At 44.3% G+C, this 22,735-nt stretch overlaps 1 protein-coding gene across 1 annotated transcript in view; it reads left to right on the top strand.

The window, feature by feature from the left end:
• Positions 1-22,735, top strand: part of PCSK5 (proprotein convertase subtilisin/kexin type 5) — a 738,778-nt gene that overhangs the window by 652,593 nt on the left and 63,450 nt on the right. Inside the window, exons 27-29 of the mRNA XM_077249026.1 lie at positions 452-661; positions 9,066-9,149; positions 11,331-11,511. Of these exons, the coding sequence (XP_077105141.1) occupies positions 452-661; positions 9,066-9,149; positions 11,331-11,511 (475 nt within the window). The remainder of the gene's footprint in view (positions 1-451; positions 662-9,065; positions 9,150-11,330; positions 11,512-22,735) is intronic.

Below are 22,735 nucleotides of genomic sequence, written 5' to 3'. Positions count from 1 at the left end.
TAGATATGCCTCTGGCTACAGCGGTGGATAAAGGAAGTGAAGGCCAGAGCAGGATAGCTGGGAAAGTACTCCATAACCCACGTAATGATGCAATGGCTGTTTATGATACAGAAGAGATATTGGAAAAGTATTGAGGCTGCTATCAATTGCTATAAGTTTATTGAAGGAATGGATTCTGGTCTGCGTGATTCATGGCATATTGTCAAGGTCACCATACCATCCAACCACTTGTGGTCACAATGGAGATAATCTAAAAGCACCTAGAACAGCTGTTCACACCCGGGGACCCGTTTCACTAGTTTCAGTGGTCGTAGTAGCGATACCCTTACATCCGTGCTGAGCTGACCCTACACCCTCTTAAAATAATTAAGATGAATTGGGTAAATGCAGCCATGAGATAACCCTGTATGGGGAAGAGGGCTTATATGTTTTCTTTCTTCTGCATTTTCAGATGGGTTGTGCGTCAGTGACTGTGGTCTCGGATTCTATTCTGATGATGTGGAGAGAGAATGCGATGCCTGTTATAGAACATGTGAGACATGTACCGGACCAGGCTATGATGAATGTACAACCTGCAAACCAAAGCTACAATTTCAGAGTGGAAAATGTGTGAATCCATCAGGGGAGAAAGAAGAAATGCTTCCGGGAACATACTGGAATGGTAAGGCCAGAAAAGAATGCATGCACCGCCCGTTGTCCCCTACATAGCAAACAAAACCCAATACAAGGTTCTTTTTAGAAAATGTAAGAGGGCGCATTGAGCTGTGAGGGGGTACAGCAGCTGGATCTGTGACGTCTATATCTAATGTATCTATATGGGGGCTCTATATCAGCATGTGCACAAAATGAACACTGCCTTATGCCTAGTCGAACCTTTGCTAGGTTTAGAAGTCCAAAAATTAAGAGATAACCACAACATGCCTGGTCTGCTTTGAAATTGGGATGTTAAAGAGAACCTGTCGCCAGTTATTTTTGTGTGTGAACCAATGCCACCACCTTTCTGTGTGCCTGTACTGTATTACACAAATATGTCCATCATTCAGTAACTCCCCTGTATACCTGTTTATTTCCCCCGCGATGTATATGAATGCTTTTGGTCCGGTCCGATGGGCGTCATTTCCTCAATGTCTGAGCCCAAAATCTGTCCTCCGGCTCAGGTGCGAGATCTCTTTCAGCTATGTGGATGAAACATCCATCAATTGAAACTGGAGGACGTTTTGGGGGGCAAAGAGGAGGCCGATGAAATGACGGCATCTGTGCCGCCTCCTTGCCCTCATTTTTGGTGGTATACAGGGGAGTAAGGGGATGATGGACACAATCGTGAAATGCCGTACAAGCACTCAGAAAGGTTGTGGCATTGGTTCACACACTAAAAACTGGTGACAGGTTCCCTTTAATGCCTTCTCTTACCGGGCACTTAAAGGGGTTTTCTGGGATACATTTTATCAACTACAATTTTTCCCCAGTGTAAAAACTAAGTTGGCTCACCTTCCGCAGGTCCAAAGATGACTCCCCACCACCGCCCCTGGCCTTTGCTGACGTCCTGACTACAGTACTAATGACTGCTTCACCCAATCACCAGTAGTTGGCTGTCAGCAAAGATGAGAGGTGAAGTAGCGAGACATTGCTGGACCTGCGGAGGGTGGGAAAATCTAGTTGTTTCTACATGCCATAACCGAGCGCCACACATAGCTTTGCTCACTCACAGCATGCAGGAAGCCTCAGAGCGTACCAGCAGCTTCTGCAGCATGTGAATATCAAAACTACGCTGGGGACATACAGGTGCATCTCACAAAATTAGAATATCATCCAAAAATGTATTTATTTCAGTTCTTCAATACAAAAAGTGAAACTCATATATTATATAGAGTCATTGCAGAGTGATCTATTTCAAGTGTTTATTTCTGTTAATGTTGATGATTATGGCTTACAGCCAGTAAAAACCCAAAAGTCATTATATCAGTAAATTAGAATACTTTATAACAGCTTGAATAATGATTTAAAATCTGAAATGTTGTCCTACTGAAATGTATGTTCAGTAAATGCACTCAGTACTTGGTCGGGGCTCCTTTTGCATCAATTACTGCATCAATGTGGTGTGGTATGGAGGCAATCAGCCTGTGGCACTGCTGAGGTGTTATGGAAGCCCAGGTTGCTTTGATAGCAGCTTTCAGCTCGTCTGCATTGCCTGGGAAGTTGGCTGCCAGTGTGCAGGTGTGGCATTTCCTTGGAGAAGGTGGTGAAATAAAGCAGTTCAGTCCATCATTCACACTACAGCAGGCCTGACTATTGTCTGGAGGATTGTGACTGAGCCAATGTCCAGTACCAACCACATGACTACAAGCCAGGGATTTACTGGGGCATCTAGCTCTATAGACAAATGTCAGGGATGACCAATACATGACCGTTACGGTATTGGGGGCAGCACATGAGGGCAAAATGATGTTACAGGTTCCATTAAAGGTAGTCCGTTAGCAATTTATGTTCGAGCTCTGGTAGTTGGATCATGTTAGTGAACTATTTAGGATTTTTGGGATTAGATGGGTATACTGCTTTTTCTTTTTATATCCTTCCTTGTTATTCTATATATAGTTGTACTCAGCTGCTTGAGTTAGGCACAGGAAGCTGTATTGCTGCAACGTCCAGGCAAGTTTATTTAAAGTTCATAAAGCGCTCCGGGTGGCAAAACAAAACACAGCTTTTTCCAGCACAAAGTGAGAACAGAAAGTAAAAGTCCACACAACACACACAGTGGGTCCGCCCGCTCAGGATAGTGTCCGGTTCTCTAGGCCTTATCATAGACCCACACAATGGAGATCCACACATCTCCAGACACTGAATGAGATACACGGCCTCCATTTTATCTGCCAAACCACGACCCTGGGGTTGGGATATGTGACCAGTCATTCCCACCCATCTCTTATGACTGCTTGTAAAACTCGGCCCTGGAATGGCCTAATAACTCTCTCAGCACTATATGTGCTGGAACATGCTTCCGAGCTCACCTCACCGCAGCTAATAGCCGCGATGACACATATCTCCCCTCAAGGACTGGTCCGGCGGCCATCTTACAATATATATATAAATAATGTTTATGTATGACCTGCATATTCTACGGTTCTAGGTTACTAAACAATTAATAATCCCAAACAGAATTATCCCCTGACATGGTCCAAGAGATCCAAACATTTCTATCACTGTTACCTTATGTATCCTAGAAAAAAAAGTTCATAAAAAGCGTCCACCTGCTCGGATACAGCTCAGAAAACTATATTTCAGAAAGCGTCAGATCCCGGCGTTGTCTGTAAGGTCTTAGACGCCTACATACGAGTCCATCTATAAAGCTTATGCTCCATCACAATTATCATTCCTCGCTGAACTGCCAACTCTTCGGATGACATTTTGCCATTTGTTAGAAGTCTGGCTTCTATGAGCAGTAAATGTGTTTAACCCACTTTTGTCTGGTAGTGATAAATTGATCTTAATGTAGCGTATTTTATCTTCTAACCTGGCACTTTACCTGCAATTCTACTGAAGTAGAGGTAGAATTCTACATTCATCTTGCATTACTCTCCATTTATCAGACCATATAATGCACAGATATGTTTTTCTCTGTATAGAGAATATATGTCTGAATAGGAAGAGCTTTCAGCATCCGTGTTTACAGGTCTCTCATTGACTTTAATGGCAGATTTGTAGTAAATGATATGGCTGGGCTGTGTGTGATTGAGAACGCTGCTGTTGGCTGTATTGTTTGTGGACCTGTATGTTGGTACTGTTTATGTAGGCGGCAAGCACTTGAGTATATAGGGTAATTTGTTACTAGGGCATGTTGTAGGGGCAGAGACCCTGATTCCAGTTATGTATCGCTTACTGGGCTGGTTGCTGCAGTTTAGATAAAATCACTGTTTTATTTGCTACAGATCTAGATGAATTTTGAGCTCTGTATAACCCCAACCACACCACTGACAGATTTCTGTATACACTGTGTATAGGCAGAAAACGCCAATCGGTATTTGTAATGGCAGAGTTATACAGCGCTCATGAATATGCTTGCCCATATGGCAGCAGGTTTACTAATCCTCTAGTGATAATTTTCTACTGATAAAAGAGTGATTTGTTTTTTCAAAACTATAGCAAGCAGCCCAGTAAATGACAGATCACTGGAATCAGTGTCTCTTTCTCTACATAAAGCTTCTTTCAGATTAGCTGGCAGACACAAGACGACAGATTCCCATTAAAGAATTTCTGTAGGACTTTTTTATTGGATTGTGAACTCATCTAATTAAACAGTAAAGCAGACTAGATTTACAGCAATGTGTGTTTCTGGCTTCACTAGTCATTAAATGTAGACATTTACTTCAAGTCACCAATACACTGGTCTGCCCTTACATTAACCCTTTTATCCCCATACCTGTTTTCACCTTAATGACCAGGCTAATTTTTTCAATTCTGACCACTGTCACTTTATGAGGTTATAATTCTGGAACGTTTCAACGGATCCTGCTGATTCTGAGAATGTTTTCTCTTGACATATTGTACTTCATATTAGTGGTAAATAATGTTCAATATGGTTTGCAATTATTTGTGCAAATATTGGAAATATGACACATTTTTTTTTTAAATTATAAAATGTTCAAACTTTTCATTTTTATGCCCTTAACCCCTTATAGACCAGGGGTATTTTCATTTTTGCGTTTCCATTTTTTGCTCCCCTCCTTCCCAGAGCAATAACTTTTTTATTTTTCCATCAATATGGCCATATGAGGGCTTGTTTTTTGCAGGACGAGTTGTATTTTTGAATGGCATCATTGATTTTACCATATCATGTACTGCGAAACAGGAAAAAAAATCCAAATGCGGTGACATTGCAAAAAAAGTGCAATTCCACAATTGTTTTTTAGATTTTTTTTACTATGTTCACCAAATGCTAAAACTGACCAGCCAATATGTTGCACCAGGTTATTACAAGTTCATAGACACCAAACATGTCTAGGTTCTTTTTTATTTAAGCGGTGAAAAAAAATTCCAAGTTTGTAAAAAAAAAATTAAAAAAAGTTGCCATTTTCCGAGACCCATATCTATTTTTCTGGGGCCACGTGAGGGCTTATTTTTTGCGCGCCGATCTGACCAAAAAAACGTAATTCTGGCATTTTGATTTTTTTTCTTGTTTACCGATTGGATTAATTATTTTAATATATTGATAGATTGGGCGATTGTGAATGCGGCGATACCAAATATGTATATATTTTTTTATTATTATTGTTTTATTTTGAATGGGGTGAAAGGGGTGATATGAATTTTTATATATTTTTTATTTTTTTACCTGATCAGCTCTGCTACATCCAGGCGATGATCAGATCGCCTGCATGTAGCAGAATACCTCTCTTGCTATGAGCTCAACCACAGGGTGGCGCTCATAGCTATCCGGCTATGACAACCATAGGGGTCTCCTGCTGACCCTGGGTTGTCATGCCAACCCATCGGCGACTCGCAGTCATGTGACACGTCCGCCGATGGGAGAGGGTAATGACACGCTTCCTGCGCGTGCATGTTAAATGCGGCTGTCAGCGTTTGACAGCCGCATTTAACATGTTAACAGCCGCTGGTGGATCTCGAGTCCACCCGCGGCTGTCCTGGACACATGTCAGCTGATCAGATCAGCAGTCATGTGCCAGAAAAGGTGCGGGCTCATCGCCGAAGCCAGCACCAGATGGGGGAAGGCATCCAATGACGGATTCTGTTAAAATCTAATCTATAACTATGCCCTAAAAATCCTTAAAGGGGTTTTGCAGGTATAAAAACATGATGACTTTCTTCCAAAACACTGTCTTGATCCACATGCAGTTATAGGAAAGTGATTTTTGCAATACTATTCCACGTCATGCCAAAGTTGCAAAAATGTGTCACTGATACAGCAGTGGGAATTATGCGTCTCATAAACCAGTGGAAATACAAATGTATATGACAGCCGCTTAACAGGTAAAGCTACAACCCACTTAATATTATCATCAATTTCAGGCTCAAGTATTCAACCCATGCCATGAATTATTTTCATTTTATTTTTTTCTTGCATATTCATAAATCTTCATAATGAAACAAATTAGATTTCTGATATCAGCATTAAAAACCTGAAGCCAAATACACAAGATTATCGATTCCGTATCTTATTTTATATGATCTTGTGCTGCCATCTAGTGTCCCGAAAAGTAATTGCACTGACAGTTTTTGTGTTTCTGATGTTTCTATTTCTTGTGTTTGTGCACGGTCCAAATAAAACAAGAAAATATTAAATGATGATCTTTCGGCAGCAATCAGTTCATTGATATAAAGAGATGGCTTATTAATTAAGTTCTGAAATGACTTGTGAAAGTGAAATGCAAAACTGCATAAAAACTTAATTTAGTTACGTAGAGAACAACTCTTTGTTTCCGGTCATTTAGCCAATTCCTTACCCATCTGCATGTAGTTCCCCCAGTCCTAGCTTTGTAGCTTCAGTATAAGGCTGTTATGTGGTACAGTATCAAATGCCTTTGCAAAGTCCAGTTAAATCACATCAGCCGCATTACGTACACCCATATCTCCACTTACCTCCTCATAGAAAGCCAACATGTTAGTTAGACACAACTTATTCTACATGAATCCATGCTGGTTGTCAGTTATTATATTATTATTATCTACAATATATTTCTGCTGGTCATCTCTTATAATGCCCTAAATAAATGTGCACACTACTGATGTCAGACTTACCGGATGGTAGTTGCCCGGATCCACCTTCTTATCTTTCTTAAATATTGGTACCACATCAGCCATCCTCCAATCCTGTGGCACCACCCCTGTTACAAGAGAGTCTAAGAATATGAGATACAGTGGTCTGTCAATTATTGAGCTCAATTCCCTCAGTATCTGTGGATAAATGCCATCTGGGTTGGGGGATTTGTCAATGTTTAAATTGCTCAGATGTAGATGTACTTTTTGTGTTAAACTTGTTATATCAGGTTGTGAACTTTGATTTTTGCCTTGATGAATGACAGACTGATACAGAGGGAAGAGGACCCTGCCCTAGCGGGCTTACATTCTACAGGATTATGGGGAAGGAGACAGTAGATCGGGGGTTGCAGTAGCTCCGATGGTGTTGAGGTGGCTGTGTGGTCATTACAGGTTGCAAGCTTTCTTGAAGAGGTTGGATTTCAGGTTTCTTTTGAAGGTAGGCCACAGAGGAGGATGTTGCAGTAGTGGAGGCGGCAGATGATTAGGGCACGCACAAGCATTTTCGTAGAGTGAGGGTGGAGGAAAGGACGGATAGTGGAAATATTTTTGAGCTGGAGGCGACAGGAGGTGGTGAGAGCTTGGATGTGCGGTTTGAAGGACAGGGCAGAGTCAAGGGTTACTACAAGGCAGCGGATTTTGGGGACAGGGGAAAGTGTGATTTCATTTATTTTCATAGATGGATCAGGTAGGGAAGATATGCGAGATGGAGGAAAGATAATTAGTTCAGATTTGTCCTCGTTGAGCTTGAGGAAGAGAGAGGAGAAGAAAGAGGATATGGCTGATAGACACTCTGGGATTCTGGAGAGCAGAGAGGTGACGTCTGGGCCAGAAAGGTAGATCTGAGTGTTATCAGCATATAAATGGTACTGGAATCCATAGGACTTTATAAGTTGTCCCAGGCCAAGTGTATAGATTGAGAAGAGTAAGGGTCCTAGAACAGAGCCTTGAGGGACACCAACAGAGAGGGGGGCGAGATGAAAAGGTAGTGTGGGAGTAGGAAACGCTAAATGTGCGGTTGGTAAGCTATGAGGAGATCCAAGATAGGGCGAGGTCTTTGACACCAAAGGAAGAGAGGATCTGTAGTAGGAGGCAGTGGTCAACTGTGTCGAAGGCAGAGGACAGGTCTAGAAGGAGGAGTATAGAGAATTGTCTGTTAGCTTTGGCTGTAAGTAAGTCGTTAGTAATTTTGGTCAGGGTAGTGGAATGGTGGGGACGGAAGCCAGATTGTAGGTTGTCAAAGAGAGAGCTAGATGCAAAGTGAGAGGAAAGTTCAGCATGGACGTGATGCTCAAGGAGTTTGGAAGCAAATGGGAGCAAAGATATGGGGCGATAGCTGGACATAGCGTTTGGGTCAAGGGATGGCCTTTTGAGGATAGATGTGATTGTGGCATGTTTGAAGGCAGAGGGGAAGGTACCAGAAGTTAGTGATATAACCTATCACTAGAGATGGGTTAGGGATGGGATTAGTGTGGTGGTAAGGTTGGGGAGGAGGTGGGATGGGATGGGGTCAAGTGCACAAGTGGTGAGGTGTGATTTGGAGAGAAGATGAGCAAGCTCCCCTTCAGTGATTTTGGAGAGGGGAGTTATTGGGTTAGGACATTGGTCTGGTATACAAAGGAGTTGTGGTGGTTTGTCAACAAAGACTTGCCTTGTTAGGTCTATCTTATTTTTCAAGTGCATGGCAAAGTCCTCGGCAGAGATTAGGGAACTCGGAGGGGGCAGTGGTGGGCAGATGTTACTATCGTCTTTTAAGGGGGCGATACCATCTGTTTTTTTTTTCTTTTTGGCATTAATGTATTTATAAAAAATGTTGGGATTTATTTTAATGTTGTTGGTAATTTGTTTCTCTAACTTTGTTAGCTTGATTTCTCGTTACTCGTTCTGTATAAGGGCTCATGCAGCCGACCATATTTTAGGTCCAAGTGCAGTCTGACAAAACATTGGATTTCACTCTGGTCAATCTTATTCTATGGGGCTGTGCACATCTCCAAGTTTTTCCTCAGACAAATTCTGTCTGAGGAAAAAAAATTGCAGGTTGCACAATTTGCATCCAATATTTGGATCACAATTGGTCATGCAAGTCAATGGGTCTGTGGGAAAAACCAGACCAATTTTCACAGACTAACAAAAAATTCCAGAAAATTGGTCACACTTTGATCAAACTCTTTCATAACAATCGGTCCGATTCTGTTGGATAAGAGCAAATGCAGTCGTTTGACTCTAGCCTTAGTGAGATCCATATCTATTATTGTATATAAAACATACATTATTAATATACATATTATTTTTTACAGAATATAATAGAGACTATGAGCCCTGTGATGACAGTTGTCAAACCTGCAATACATCATCTATTACCTGCACTTCATGTCGTCCAGGTATGGTCTTACAGAATTTAAAGAATTCCTAGTGATTTTCTTATATTTATAATTTTTAGGGTTTCTACATACTGCTTTCAACAAAAAGACCTCCCAAAGTATACCCCGTGTGCTAAACTTTTTTTTATTTTACAGTTTTATATGGAATAGCGTAGTAGTCAGCTGAATTGCATACAGTTGAAAAAAAATAGGTATATCGATCTATTGAGGCCAAAAGGACAACTTTGTTCTTTATTGGATACATGTAAATTCAGGGTAAATTCCGTTTTAGCCTAATATCAGCTGCCAGTAACAGAATTAGAATTAATTTAGCTTACTTTAAGCGAATGGAATGAGATGTAATACCACATACAACCTATGCGTAGGAGGGGTGCTGTTTTTGTAAAAATTGAATTAAAATAAAAAACACCAGTGCTTTTAGTAAAAATAGAAATACTGGGTATGAGTGTGTGATAGGAATCCACACTGTCCCAGGTGGCAGCGAGCAATTAGTGTGTATCTGCTCACCCAACAATATCAATAGTGTAAGAGGTTACACTGACGCAGTGTGTGCCTCGCATTCTACATAATGTATCAGGTAATCAACCCGTTAATGTCACTGCCCCAGTGATATCCCAAGAAAACATATATGGGTACAAGTTAGTAGTGCTACAGCATATAGAGTACTGCTAGACTGACCTGTACACCCGCGCACAGTCCACAAAAGAGAGGTCCGTCAGTCGTGGTGAAGTTATCCGGAGGTGGTAGAGGGTGGATGTGTGGTTAAATACGGTGATGAGATCCAGCAGTAAGAACGACCCAGCCGGCAGCGTTCCTCAAACAAATGTTCTTGCTGCCTCACTGATATATACTACATGGATTTTACCTTATGGTAAAAAGAGAGAATAGCACTTTTCTGAGCATTGTAAATAAGTAAAAATATGACCATTAAAGAAAAAGCCTCTAGGGGAGGAACGTGGTCTGCAGCAGTCTGCCACAAAAGTGGAGTAACTAGGTAGCAGAAATGTTCTATACTCCGGTCCATGGCAGGAGTATATTCTATGACGCTGGCTCACGGGGAATAGGATGCATCAAACTCATTAAAAGGTGTCAGCCTCTTAAAGATTTTGGAGCTTCTTACTCCAGTGGACCTTGGATCAAGTCTGGTGTATAACACATTGTACAAATGGCACTGGTGATGCATTGTCTTTACTGTCCTTAGTATACATTTGCTAGATTTAGATATACAGTATAGCAAGAACAGCAGAAGTTTTCACTAAAACAATATAGCTGCCACGGAAAGGTAGTATGTTGAATATTATAAACATATAGATTGCAGCAACCTCAGACTAGATAGATGGATATAAGGGAAAACATGACCAGCACCTCCTAACTGTGAACAGGTGCAAGCTGCAATGACTGCATTATATGTAGAAAGGAAATACAGCAGGACTCTGTAGGAGCCAAGATATATGTAAACACTGAAAACATTAAATTTAAACTATGTTAGTAGTCAGTAAGATGTACTTACAAAAAATGAAGGTTCTTAGCGCATAAATTGGCCAATTCATGTGTGCCCATCAACCACGACAAGGTGACCTCTCTCTGATGGGTCCTATCATACTGTTCATTCCACTCCTGGGCTATGAGCCTACAGATAAATGGATACATATACACATACATACAGTCGTGGATGAAAGTGTTGGCACCCATGAATTGTTCCAGAAAATTATTGCAATTACACAAGTTTTGTTATACATGTTTATTTCCTTTGTGTTTATTACAACACAAAAAAACAGAGAAAAGGGCCAATTGGACGAAATTTCAAACTAAACCCCAAAATGAGCAAAACAAAATTGTTATCACCGTCAACTTAATATTTGGTTTCACACCCTTTGGAATAAATAACTGCAATCAATTGCTTCCTATAACCATCAACAAGCTTGTTACAACTCTAAACTAGAGGTTTGGACCACTCTTCTTGCAAACTGCTCCAGGTCTCTCATAATTGATGGGTGACTTCTCCCAACAGCAATTTTAAGATCCCTCCACACAATTTTAAGGGTGACAACACATTTGGCCATGATTGTATGAAGGATAAGGAATATCAAGCAGCAGGATGACATTTTCTGATTCTTTTTTTTTTCACTAAAAACACTTATGTCTTTTTTTGTTGTTTGTTATACCTTCCTATTCACACAGGCACATATCTTCATGAAGAAGATTGCATATCTTCATGTCCTACAGGAACGTTCAGCAATGCAAGGGATAGGAGATGTGAAAAGTGTACAGAAGATTGTGAAATGTGCACTGAAAACAATGAATGTCTCAAGTGTACACGCGACTACCTACATAATGGGAGATGCTACAAGAAATGCCCAGAGTAAGATCATTACGTTTGCTAGTGTAATGTGCCAGAGGGTGATAGCCAAGGTCGAGCTGCTGCTCCATGTCACCCTAGCACCCCACAGGAAATTTGTGTCCCAGACCCAGTGTGCTGTCATGTGTGGGTTGCATCACGCTCACGTGCAGGCCACAGGCCTCAGCCATCTTCACATCTTCTGTTTCAGGAGCCAGCTCACATGAATCGGTACACCCAGCTCGCTTCATGACAAAGACATTTACTCAACAGTCCATATGCTTCATATTGCAGCAAGTAGTATAGGGCACAGAACTTTCCGTTTCCTGTATCCATAATGCAGTACACTTCCAATTTTTCCTTTCTTTCAACCTTGACTAGCCTTATGCTCACTGATCCTATCAGTCCCAGGGATTTCCAGTCCTGATCCGCAGTACTCCCTCTATCTGATACTTATCCCACATGTGCTTCTACATCCTTATTCCTCTGTACTGAAGTGGTTGAGGTGCTCTCCATAGCACCTGTATCGATCATCGAACTCCAGAATGTCTGCAGGTGCAGGGAATTTTGTAAGGTTAAACGAAATAGCAAAGCCACAAAAAGTGGACTAAAAATCTTTCAAAAATTAAAGAATTAATACAGCCAAAAAAGGGGCAGCAGCATTTACCTGCCCAGGTCTCAGAACTCTCAGGATGCAAAAAACCCATGTAGTAAAGATGGCAGCAACAGAGGTGCAAAATACTGATGAGACAACTACTCACAACCTACCAGTCCATGGGGGGATGATTGCTTAGTATTAAATTGCACAAAAGAGGCATGTATAGAGCAATGGTCACACTCAGGTAATGCACAGTGTCTGGCTTACACCCTATTAGTGACGCCCATACTAATGCACTCTCAAGAAGCAACAATCCCATGTAGTAAAGATGGCGGCAACACAGGTGCAAAATACTGATGAGTAAACTAGGATGTCTGTTCTCATGGGTTGCACTTAGATAGTGCTGGGCAGTCCACCTAATCTAATCGTATCCAATTCTTGGTGCAGTTCTAGATGCATTACTTTTAAGGAGCACTGGAGAAGTATGGTAATTATAGTGATGAAATTAGCATTTAACCTCATTCACAACTGTCTTTAATTAGACTGTTGTGAGGCTGTGGCCTCTGATACAGCTAGGGGGCGCTGTTTGTTCTCCCCAGAAGGTGCATGCAGACGGATGAGGTCCATAGGTGTGCATGAGAGTCACGGATTTCCGGCCCGGGTTTTCCAGGTGGCTGAAGGCCACAGGTTTGTGTGTGTTTAAAAGCCCTGCAGTAAGGGGTATGGGTGTGTCAGGCCGTGCAGGCCGTGTCTGGTGCCTGGCCAGGTGTGTGAGGTGCACGTCAGTGTCAGTCTGGTGTGTGCTGGTCTGCAGAGTGCATGGAGGCCAGCAGAGCCAGCACCCAGGGCAGCTGAATAGCCTGGCACCCGCAGCGTACACAGAGATGCAAGTCGTCCATGGTACTGGTCTCGGAGGTGGACAGTCCTGTGCCCAGAGGTGGTTGTCCTGTGCCCGTAGGAGTCGGATGTGGACAGACCTGTGCCCGGAGGTGGATGTCCTGTGCCCGAAAGAGGACTAGCATGTGCAACGATTGCAAACAGGTGGATATGGTGCCCGGCTGCTATCCGGAGGATATCCTGAACTGTGTACGACTGTGTGAGTAAAGAGTCTGCAAGAGACTGTGATACAGCGATGCAGGACACCCACGAGAACTAGTCAGAGGAGGGCTGGCGTGAGTAGTGTCTGCAACATATGAGGCTGTGTGTATGGAGACGTATAGAGACTGTAAGATGGCGTGCGGTCACCCAGGGAAACTGGACAAGGGAAGTCTGGCCTGTTTAGGGACCGCAAAACTAAAGCCATGTGAAATGTATTGCATTGAACTGGTGTAAACTGATCACTGAAGTTATATGCATTTATATGTACCCGGCTGCACTCCAGAGGATAAAGAGTGCAGTGCGCTGAGTGAGTACAGAGGACTGGCACCCTGCGTCTTGGGCTGTCTTATGTGTACCCGGCTGCACTCCAGAGAATAAAGAGTGCAGTGTGCTGAGTGAGTACAGAGGACTGGCACCCTGCGTCTTGGGCTGTCTTATGTGTACCCGGCTGCACTCCAGAGGATAAAGAGTGCGATGCGCTGAGTGAGTACAGAGGACTGACACCCTGCGTCTTGGGCTGCCTTATGTGTACCCGGCTGCACTCCAGAGGATAAAGAGTGCAGTGTGCTGAGTGAGTACAGAGACTTGTTACCGGCGTGCGGTCACCCAGGGAAACTGGACAGAGGGAAGTTTGGCCTGTGTATTGACTGCGTCATATAGCCATGCATTATTAATGGACTGTATGAAGAAGCCGTATACTATATTGACTGTGTGAAGTAACACAATAAAAGAGACTTTTGTGTTTGAATTTGTGGGTCACTGCTTCTTCACTGCGTACGAAGCTACTGCAGCTTTACACTGTATAAACATAGATAATTGACTACATAAATAAACCATTTTTCAGTACATCAGTATATATCTAGATATCACTTAGGGTACCGTCACACAGTGCAATTTTGATCGCTACGACGGTACGATTCGTGACGTTCTAGCGATATCGTTACGATATCGCAGTGTCTGACACGCAGCAGCGATCAGGGATCCTGCTGAGAATCGTACGTCGTAGCAGATCGTTTGGAACTTTCTTTCGTCGCTTGATCACCCGCTGACATCGCTGGATCGTTGTGTATGACACCGATCCAGCGATGTGTTCGCTGGTAACCAGGGTAAACATCGGGTAACTAAGCGCAGGGCCGCGCTTAGTAACCCGATGTTTACCGTGGTTACCAGCGTAAAAGTAAAAAAAAAAAAATCCGTACATACTCACCATCTGATGTCCGTCCGGTCCCTTGCCGTCCGCTTCCCGCTCTGACTGACTGCCGGCCGGAAAGTGAGAGCAGATCACAGCGGTGACGTCACCGCTGCACTCTGCTCTCACTGTACGGCCGGATCTGTCAGAGCAGGAAGCAGACGGCCAGGGACCTGACGGACATCAGATGGTGAGTATGTACGGTTTGTTTTTTTTACTTTTACGCTGGTAACCACGGTAAACATCGGGTTACTAAGCGCGGCCCTGCGCTTAGTAACCCGATGTTTACCCTGGTTACCCGGGGACTTCGGCATCGCTCCAGCGCCGTGATTGCAACGTGTGACCGCAGTCTACGACGCTGGAGCGATAATCATACGATCGCTGCGACGTCACGGATCGTGCCGTCGTAGCGATCAAAATTGCACTGTGTGACGGTACCCTTAGACGTAAAAAACAAATGTTCAGATCTATTGGTTCACAACTTATTGGGACACTGGTTGAGAATGGATGAATCAATTTAATCTTTCTAAAAAAAAAAAAGGTAACTAACATAATTGCAGAGAAAAAATTAAGAGTTGAGCAAATCGAATCACAGGACTCTGGTCCATTGACCACATCATTACTCCATGGCAGCTAGGCCATTTTCTCCTGCATCATGATGTTATGACGTGCTTCAAGCTGTGACATCATGACATTACAGGAACTGCTAATTAGAAGAGCCGCAGAATATGCTGGTAGGTAGTAGGAAGTTCAAAGTGCTCTAGTCCCGCTGCCGGATGTGGCAGCTGGACCAGGGTCCTGCAAATGGTTTTGCTCAAATCTGTACATTCACCATTATCTGATTTTATTCAGATCAGGATCTGCACGCAGAGCAATCACATGACCTCTGGGTCTGGAGGTGGAAGCACTGTCAGTGCTTTCTAATCTGTATACAGTGGTGTTGTATATACAGCAAACAGAAAGGCAAGCTAATAAATCATGATTGCCATCTCTGTGAGGAGTCTAGCTGTGTCTGACAGCCCATGCCTCTCTCACAGCTGCAAAAAAATCCCTCTACATACCGTATATACTCGAGTATAAGCCGAGATTTTCAGCCCAAATTTTTGGGCTGAAAGTGCCCCTCTCGGCTTATACTCGAGTCACAGTCGGCGGTGGGGTCGGCGGGTGAGGGGGAGAGAGCGTGTCGCATACTCACCTAGTCCCGGCGCTCCTGGTGCTCCCCCTGCCCGTCCCACGGTCTTCGGTGCCGCAGCTCGTCCCCTGTTCAGCGGTCACATGGTACCGCTCATTAGAGAAATTAATATGGACTCCACTCCCATAGGGGTGGAGCCGCAAATTCATTCCTCTAATCAGCGGTAACGGTGACCGCTGACAGTGGAAGAGGCTGCGGCACCCGGAGACCAGCTGTCCGGGATAAGGAGCCAGGGACGCCAGGAGCAGGTAAGTATCTCATAGTTACCTGTCCGCGTTCCACACGCCGGGCGCCGCTCTGTCTTCGCGTCCTCTTGTTCTGACGGTGCAGGTCAGAGGGCGCAATGACGCATATAGTGTGCGCGCCGCCCTCTGCCTGATCAGTCAGTGCAGAGAGACGCCGGGACGGGACGCTGAGGAGCTGCAAGCAAGAGAGGTGAGTATGTGTTTTTTTTTTTTTTTATTGCAGCAGCAGCATTGTATATTGCACAGATTTATATGGAGTATCTATGGGGCAACGGTGCAGAGCATTATATATATGGCACAGCTTTATGTGGAGCATCTATGGGGCCATAATCAAAGGTGCAGGGCATTGTATATGGCACAGCTATCTATGGGGCCATAATCAAAGGTGCAGGGCATTGTTTATGGCACAGCTATCTATGGGGCCATAATCAAAGGTGCAGAGCATTGTATATGGCACAGCTATCTATGGGGCCATAATCAAAGGTGCAGAACATTGTATATGGCACAGCTATCTATGGGGCCATAATCAAAGGTGCAGAGCATTGTATATGGCACAGCTATCTATGGGGCCATAATCAAAGGTGCAGGGCATTGTATATGGCACAGCTATCTATGGGGCCATAATCAAAGGTGCAGGGCATTGTATATGGCACAGCTATCTATGGGGCCATAATCAAAGGTGCAGAGCATTGTATATGGCACAGCTATCTATGGGGCCATAATCAAAGGTGCAGAGCATTGTATATGGCACAGCTATCTATGGGGCCATAATCAAAGGTGCAGGGCATTGTATATGGCACAGCTATCTATGGGGCCATAATCAAAGGTGCAGGGCATTGTATATGGCACAGCTATCTATGGGGCCATAATCAAAGGTGCAGGGCATTGTATATGGCACAGCTTTCTATGGAGCATCTATGGGGCCATAATGAAGTGTGCAGAGCATTATATATGGGGCAGCTTTATGTGGAGCGTCTATGGGGCTATACTGAATGGTGCAGAGCATTATACTGTATATGGCACAGCTTTATGTGGAGCATCTATGGGGCCATAATGAACAGTGCAGAGCATTATATGTGGCACAGCTTTATGTGGAGCATCTATGGGGCCATAATGAACAGTATGGAGCATCTATTTTTAATTTTGAAATTCACCGGTAGCTGCTGCATTTTCCACCCTAGGCTTATACTCGAGTCAATAAGTTTTCCCAGTTTTTTGTGGCAAAATTAGGGGGGTCGGCTTATACTCGGGTCGGCTTATACTCGAGTATATACGGTACTTAGTATGCAGCAACGTTTTAGACTGTAACTGCAGAGTAAAGTGGAAGTGTTTATACCTGAATAGCAGTAGCACAGAAGACCTGCAGGATGACTATTGACTATTTGACATATTTCAAACTTTGGCCCACAGAGTGAGTATATTTGCTCCGTGTCGCTGGGCGAGTTCCCCGAGTATACTTGGCCAGTGACGCCCAGGATCGCACTTTCAACTATATCAAAGATACAGTTGAAAGCAATGATGGAGTATTGAGCATCAGCTAACATTCCCTCTCCCATCATTCCCCCTCTACATCTGATGTCTCAGCGCATCGGGGCGATAACGTCATTACTTCGCGCCTTGTGTACCAAGATGTGCAGAGGATCTGAAGACACCATGAAGAGACTGGAGCAGAGGGGGGAAAGAGTAAAGGTGAGTATTTCTTTTTCTTTTATGTGGGACCTATTATACTGTATGGACCACTATGTGGATTGAGATGAGTGAACCTTTCAAGCTTCGATTCAGCAAATGTCACGGTTAACGGTTCGTCGAACATAACCGAACCCCATTGAATTCAATGGGAGGCAAACCAAATGCATAGACAACACCTTAAGGGAGGCCAAAAAGGTTCCCAAACAGCTCATATTAGGGGCAGACACCAGGAAAAGTGGCATCAATTGACCCAGCCTACAAATAGTATAATTGTGCAGTATGGACGCATGGTGTTATGACCCCAATGGCGAGGGTCTCAGAGGAACGTGGAAGTCTGCAGAATACAAAAATCCAGCTCATAGGGCAGTGGTAACTGGGTTGACCATATATCTACTCCTAACGCCAACACTAGAAGTAGCCGGGGATCATTCCTACGTTGATTCTAGATGACACGCGCCAGCCGGAGAATCTAGCTACCCCTAGTAGAGGAAAACAAAGACCTTTCTTGCCTCCAGAGAAGGGGACCCCAAAGCTGGATAGAAGCCCCCCACAAATAATGACGGTGAGGTAAGAGGAAATGACAAACACAGAAATGAACCAGGTTTAGCACAGAGAGGCCCGCTTACTGATAGCAGAATAAAGAAAGGTAACTTATATGGTCAACAAAAACCCTATCAAAATCCACACTGGAAATTCAAGAACCCCCGAACCGTCTAACGGTCCGGGGGGAGAACACCAGCCACCTAGAGCTTCCAGCAAAGGTCAGGATATAGATTTGGAACAAGCTGGACAAAAATACAAAACCAAAACAAATAGCAAAAAGCAAAAGGCAGACTTAGCTGATATAACTGGAACCAGGATCAGTAGACAAGAGCACAGCAGACTAGCTCTGATAACTACGTTGCCAGGCATTGAACTGAAGGTCCAGGGAGCTTATATAGCAACACCCCTAACTAACGACCCAGGTGCGGATAAAAGGAATGACAGAAAAACCAGAGTCAAAAAACTAGTAACCACTAGAGGGAGCAAAAAGCAAATTCACAACAGCATGGGACGGGGCCTGGAACAGGTCTTGGAAAGCATTTCTAGCTGAAACATTGATCAGTAACAGGTAGGTGAGTGACAGGTGTAGGCCTGGTGCTCTGAGAGGTCTGCCAAATTCAGGCAACACACATGAAGGAGACTCAATTTGGAGTCCAAATATTTGGAGCAGACCTAAGGAAAAGTGGCATCAATTGACCCACAGTAGAGGTGGGTGAAGGACTGGTGTAGGCCTGCTTTGCTGGGAGCTCCATTTCCTCATACAACAGCTCAAACTGCTTTTTTGCTCAGCCACACTCAAGTGGCACAAATATCAGCTTGGTAGACCACAAATGTTATAAAAAAAATTGAGGATAGTAACATGGGTAGATGACTGAAAGTGCAGGCCTGCCTGTCTGGGAGCCCTACTGCTACAGGCAACACACATGAAGGAGACCCAACTTGGAGTGCAAACATTTCTAAAAATTATTGCCACATACCACTACAGTAGCAACAATTTTCCCAGAGTAGAAATAGTATAATGGGCCTCTGACACCCCTTCCACTACAGGCAACCCACCAGATGGAGACCCAACATGGAGTCTCCACATTTCCCAAAAATTTTGTAAGATCTACAGCAGTAGCAACAGACACAGAATCCATGACAAAGGTGTCACAGACTTCAATAACGCGAGAGCAATGCATGACAAAAGCAACACCATAGCTTAGTCTGCCCAGTCTGGGACTGGCGTGCAAAAGTCACTGGGGATCTATGACTTATTCATCTTGATGAAAGTTAGGTGTGCTACAATTTCAGGGGACTGCTGAATGTGCTTATCTGTCAGGACACCACCGGCAGGGCTGAAGACACGTTCTGAGAGAACGCTGGCTGACATGCATGACAAAATCTCCACGGCGTGACAGGCAAGCTCAGGCCATTCTTCTATTTTTGAAGACCAAAATGCAAAAGGGTCCAACTCCCCCTAATGGCATTTATACTGAGCTTCAGCTACTCCTGCACCATCCTCTGCAGTAGTTCACAATATGTCAGACTTGTACTCTGTTGTGCTGGTGCATGGGCTCGACTTAAAAATGTGTGGACGTTCCCAGGGATGTAATTCTACAACTGCGATGCACGCTGTGTGCCTCACTGCTGTCTTGGGGAAAACCTCTCTTAAGATTGTCTACAAGCGTGTTTTGATACTCCAGCATGTGCACGTCCTTTTCCAGGGGAGGCATCTGGCAAAATTTACTCTATCAGAGTGGCAACTCAGTAGTCAGCACTATTTCTAATCCTAACAATGCGGGCATCGTGTTGCAAATAGTGCAGCAAGAAGGCGCTCATGTATCGGGCACTTCAATGAAGTTCAAGTCCATGGTGTGTTGTGGCAGAGTAACACTCAAAGTTGCTCCCTCCATCCCTTCCCACCATCCATGGACAACAGAGAGGGGATCATTATCCTCTTCATCTCCTGACTGTTGCATGCCCTTCACCTCTTCCTCTTTGTCCTCAATTTGTTTTTCAGCTCCTGCACCTTCAGTAATAGTTTTTCTGGTACCATGAGTCCCCCTTGATCGCTGTAATCCACCCTCCCGTGACACCCGCCTGTGCAATGAAAGTCCGGAACTCAGAAACATTGTTATTAGAGATGGGCGGACACCTGGAAGTTTGTACCAGAACAGTACCCGGATCCGAACCCGAACCTCATTCACTTGAATACAAGCCCGTCGACACTGTTGTAGATGCAGATGAAGTGGTTAATTATTCAACAGAATTTTTGAATTCACTCGATCTGCCAGGGTTGTGGATCGCCCCCCCCAAGGGCAGTGGGATACTCGGTACCAGGTCCTTCGGTTCACAGGGAAATGTCATGGTGGCTGACCCAGCCCGTGGCCCTGGGACATCCGTGTAAAAGGGAAAGGTCTTTAAGGGGAATGTTCGTGATGCCACCTGTGGTATTCGGTCAGGGTGACCGACTCTGCTTTAAGGGGTCCGCTGGGGGGATGTTATGGCAGCTAGATGGTATACCTTCCCACAGGTGAAGTATGTCCCCAGGGCTTCCTGGTGTGTAGATGGTGAATGATGAATGGCGCAGTGAAGAACGAGGATACAAGGTTGCAGTCTCTTTACCTTTGCTGAAGACTTCAGCATCCACAGACCAGGTCACCAGATCACAGGGCAGGCAGAGTCTGGCCGGTTTGGAGGCAAGTCCAGAGTCCCCTTATCCAGGTGGAAATCAGTAGCCTTCCCTTGCGCTGCGGTGGTGTAGTCCCTTACTGCCTATGGCTTCACATAAGGGTCTCACAAATGCGATGTTTCGCTCTCTCTGTCCCCCATATAGGATAGGACAATACCCGTATGACTGGTGACTTGAGCCTGTTTATAGGGTCTCTTAGATAACCCGGCTCTGTAGGTGTCACAGTGCCTCCTGGGTGTAAGTGCGGACAGGTAACCTGCAATTAGCTGTCCTGACGGTCTCTGAAATAAGGCGTAGAGGTCCTTACTCACTCGGTGTTCCGGATACCGGGATGTTGCGCCTCAGAAGGAGACAGCTTGAGCGGGGCTGGTCCCCTTCTGGTATCCTCTCCTTTGCTTCGACTTCCTTCATGCTCGTTGCAATACAATTCTGCCTTTTAATGTCTCTTTCTGGGAGCTGCAGCTCTGAGGGCATGCACAGCTCTTTTAACCTTCCATCCTCCTCAGACTCTGGTCTGGGACTCACCAACTTTCCCTACAGACTACCAGATATATATATATATATATATATATATATATATATAGTGACCTAATAAATAGGAGCAGAAGCTCCTGCTGGCCTGGAGTGTGAAATGTGTTGCATGTTTGTGATACCTGGATGCAGTTATCCTTCTTTGCCTCCAAACGTAGCACCACTCTCCCCGAGAGGAAAGCAATACCGCTGCGACGCAGATGCCACCGCAAGTACTGCAATTGAAAATCGGTGTGCCTATTATCATGTTGCGAAATATCAACCAGCTAAAGCTTTGCAATGGCCCGCAGTAAAAAAAATGAATGAGCAACGTCTTAGAAGCAACAATTTTGACAGGACCTTTCAGAGGTCAAGTTGTCCTTATTCCTCGCATTCCTATGATTCCAACGGATATGCCATTTCAATTTAAGAGATTGCAATCCCCAATTCGATTGGTGTTTGCAATCACCATCAACAAAGCTCAGGGCCAATCTTTACAATACCGAGGTTTAGAAGTAGACACGGATTGCTTCTTATATGGACAATTATATGTTGCATGTTCTAGATTCAGCAGTCAACAGACAATATCTATATCTACAGACACTGGAACAACAAAAAATGTTGTATACCCACAAGCACTGTAAAATTAAACATGTTAGAAATGTGCGTTTTCTCTTTTCTTTTTTTTCCATTTAACCAGACAGAGCCACAGCAACGCGTAGCCGGGTTCTGCTAGTTGTAAATAAAGACACAGCCAGAATAAAGTCTTATTTGAAATAAAAACAAAACACACTTGTCCATTTTTATTTAAAAATAACAAACACAGTTTTACTCACCTAACGCCTAATTCCACTAAATCTCTCGTCTCCTGTAATAAAACAGAAATAAAAAACAACAATATCCCTCACCTGTCCGTCGTTCTGTGACACGCCGTAATCCATGTCTGGGGATTAATAGCTTTCAACATGGACAGTGCCAAGATGCGACCGTCCAGGCTGAGAACCACTGATGAATGAGCTGCTGCGAGCGCAGCAGCAGCCACCAACGGTGACGTCATTGAGGTTACCTCCAGTCACTGACACTGCATTCCATGCGAGACTGAACAGCGGTGATCTAGGTGAGATTCCCGCTAGCACCATGAGAAAGTCTCATGGTGTAGAGGCGAGTTCATAGCAGTTCACTGGGAGAATTTCACTGTGATGAATTTGAACTGCTGGCCCCTTAACAGCCGGGGGACACCAGCCCAAAGCTGTCTGCTTTAGCAAGGCTGGTTGATAACCAGCCTTGTTAATGCTGACAGCTGTGGGTTGCAGCCCCCAGCTGTGAGTTTTGTCTGGCTGGTTATTAAAAATACAGGGGAACCCACACAGTTTTTTCTAGATTTTTTTATAGCACAGGAGCTGGCTGATGAATACTCCCATCAGCCGCTCCTGCTCTCATTGTTATTAGTGGCAGCAGGCGTTGGCTGATGGGAACCGTAGTCCCATCAGCTTACCCTAGCTGGACTTCT

Source organism: Ranitomeya variabilis, chromosome 1 (assembly GCF_051348905.1).
Source record: "Ranitomeya variabilis isolate aRanVar5 chromosome 1, aRanVar5.hap1, whole genome shotgun sequence".
NCBI lineage: Eukaryota > Metazoa > Chordata > Amphibia > Anura > Dendrobatidae > Ranitomeya > Ranitomeya variabilis.
The sequence above is the reverse complement of the archived record's forward strand: the minus strand, read 5'-3'. Positions and strand labels throughout refer to the sequence as shown.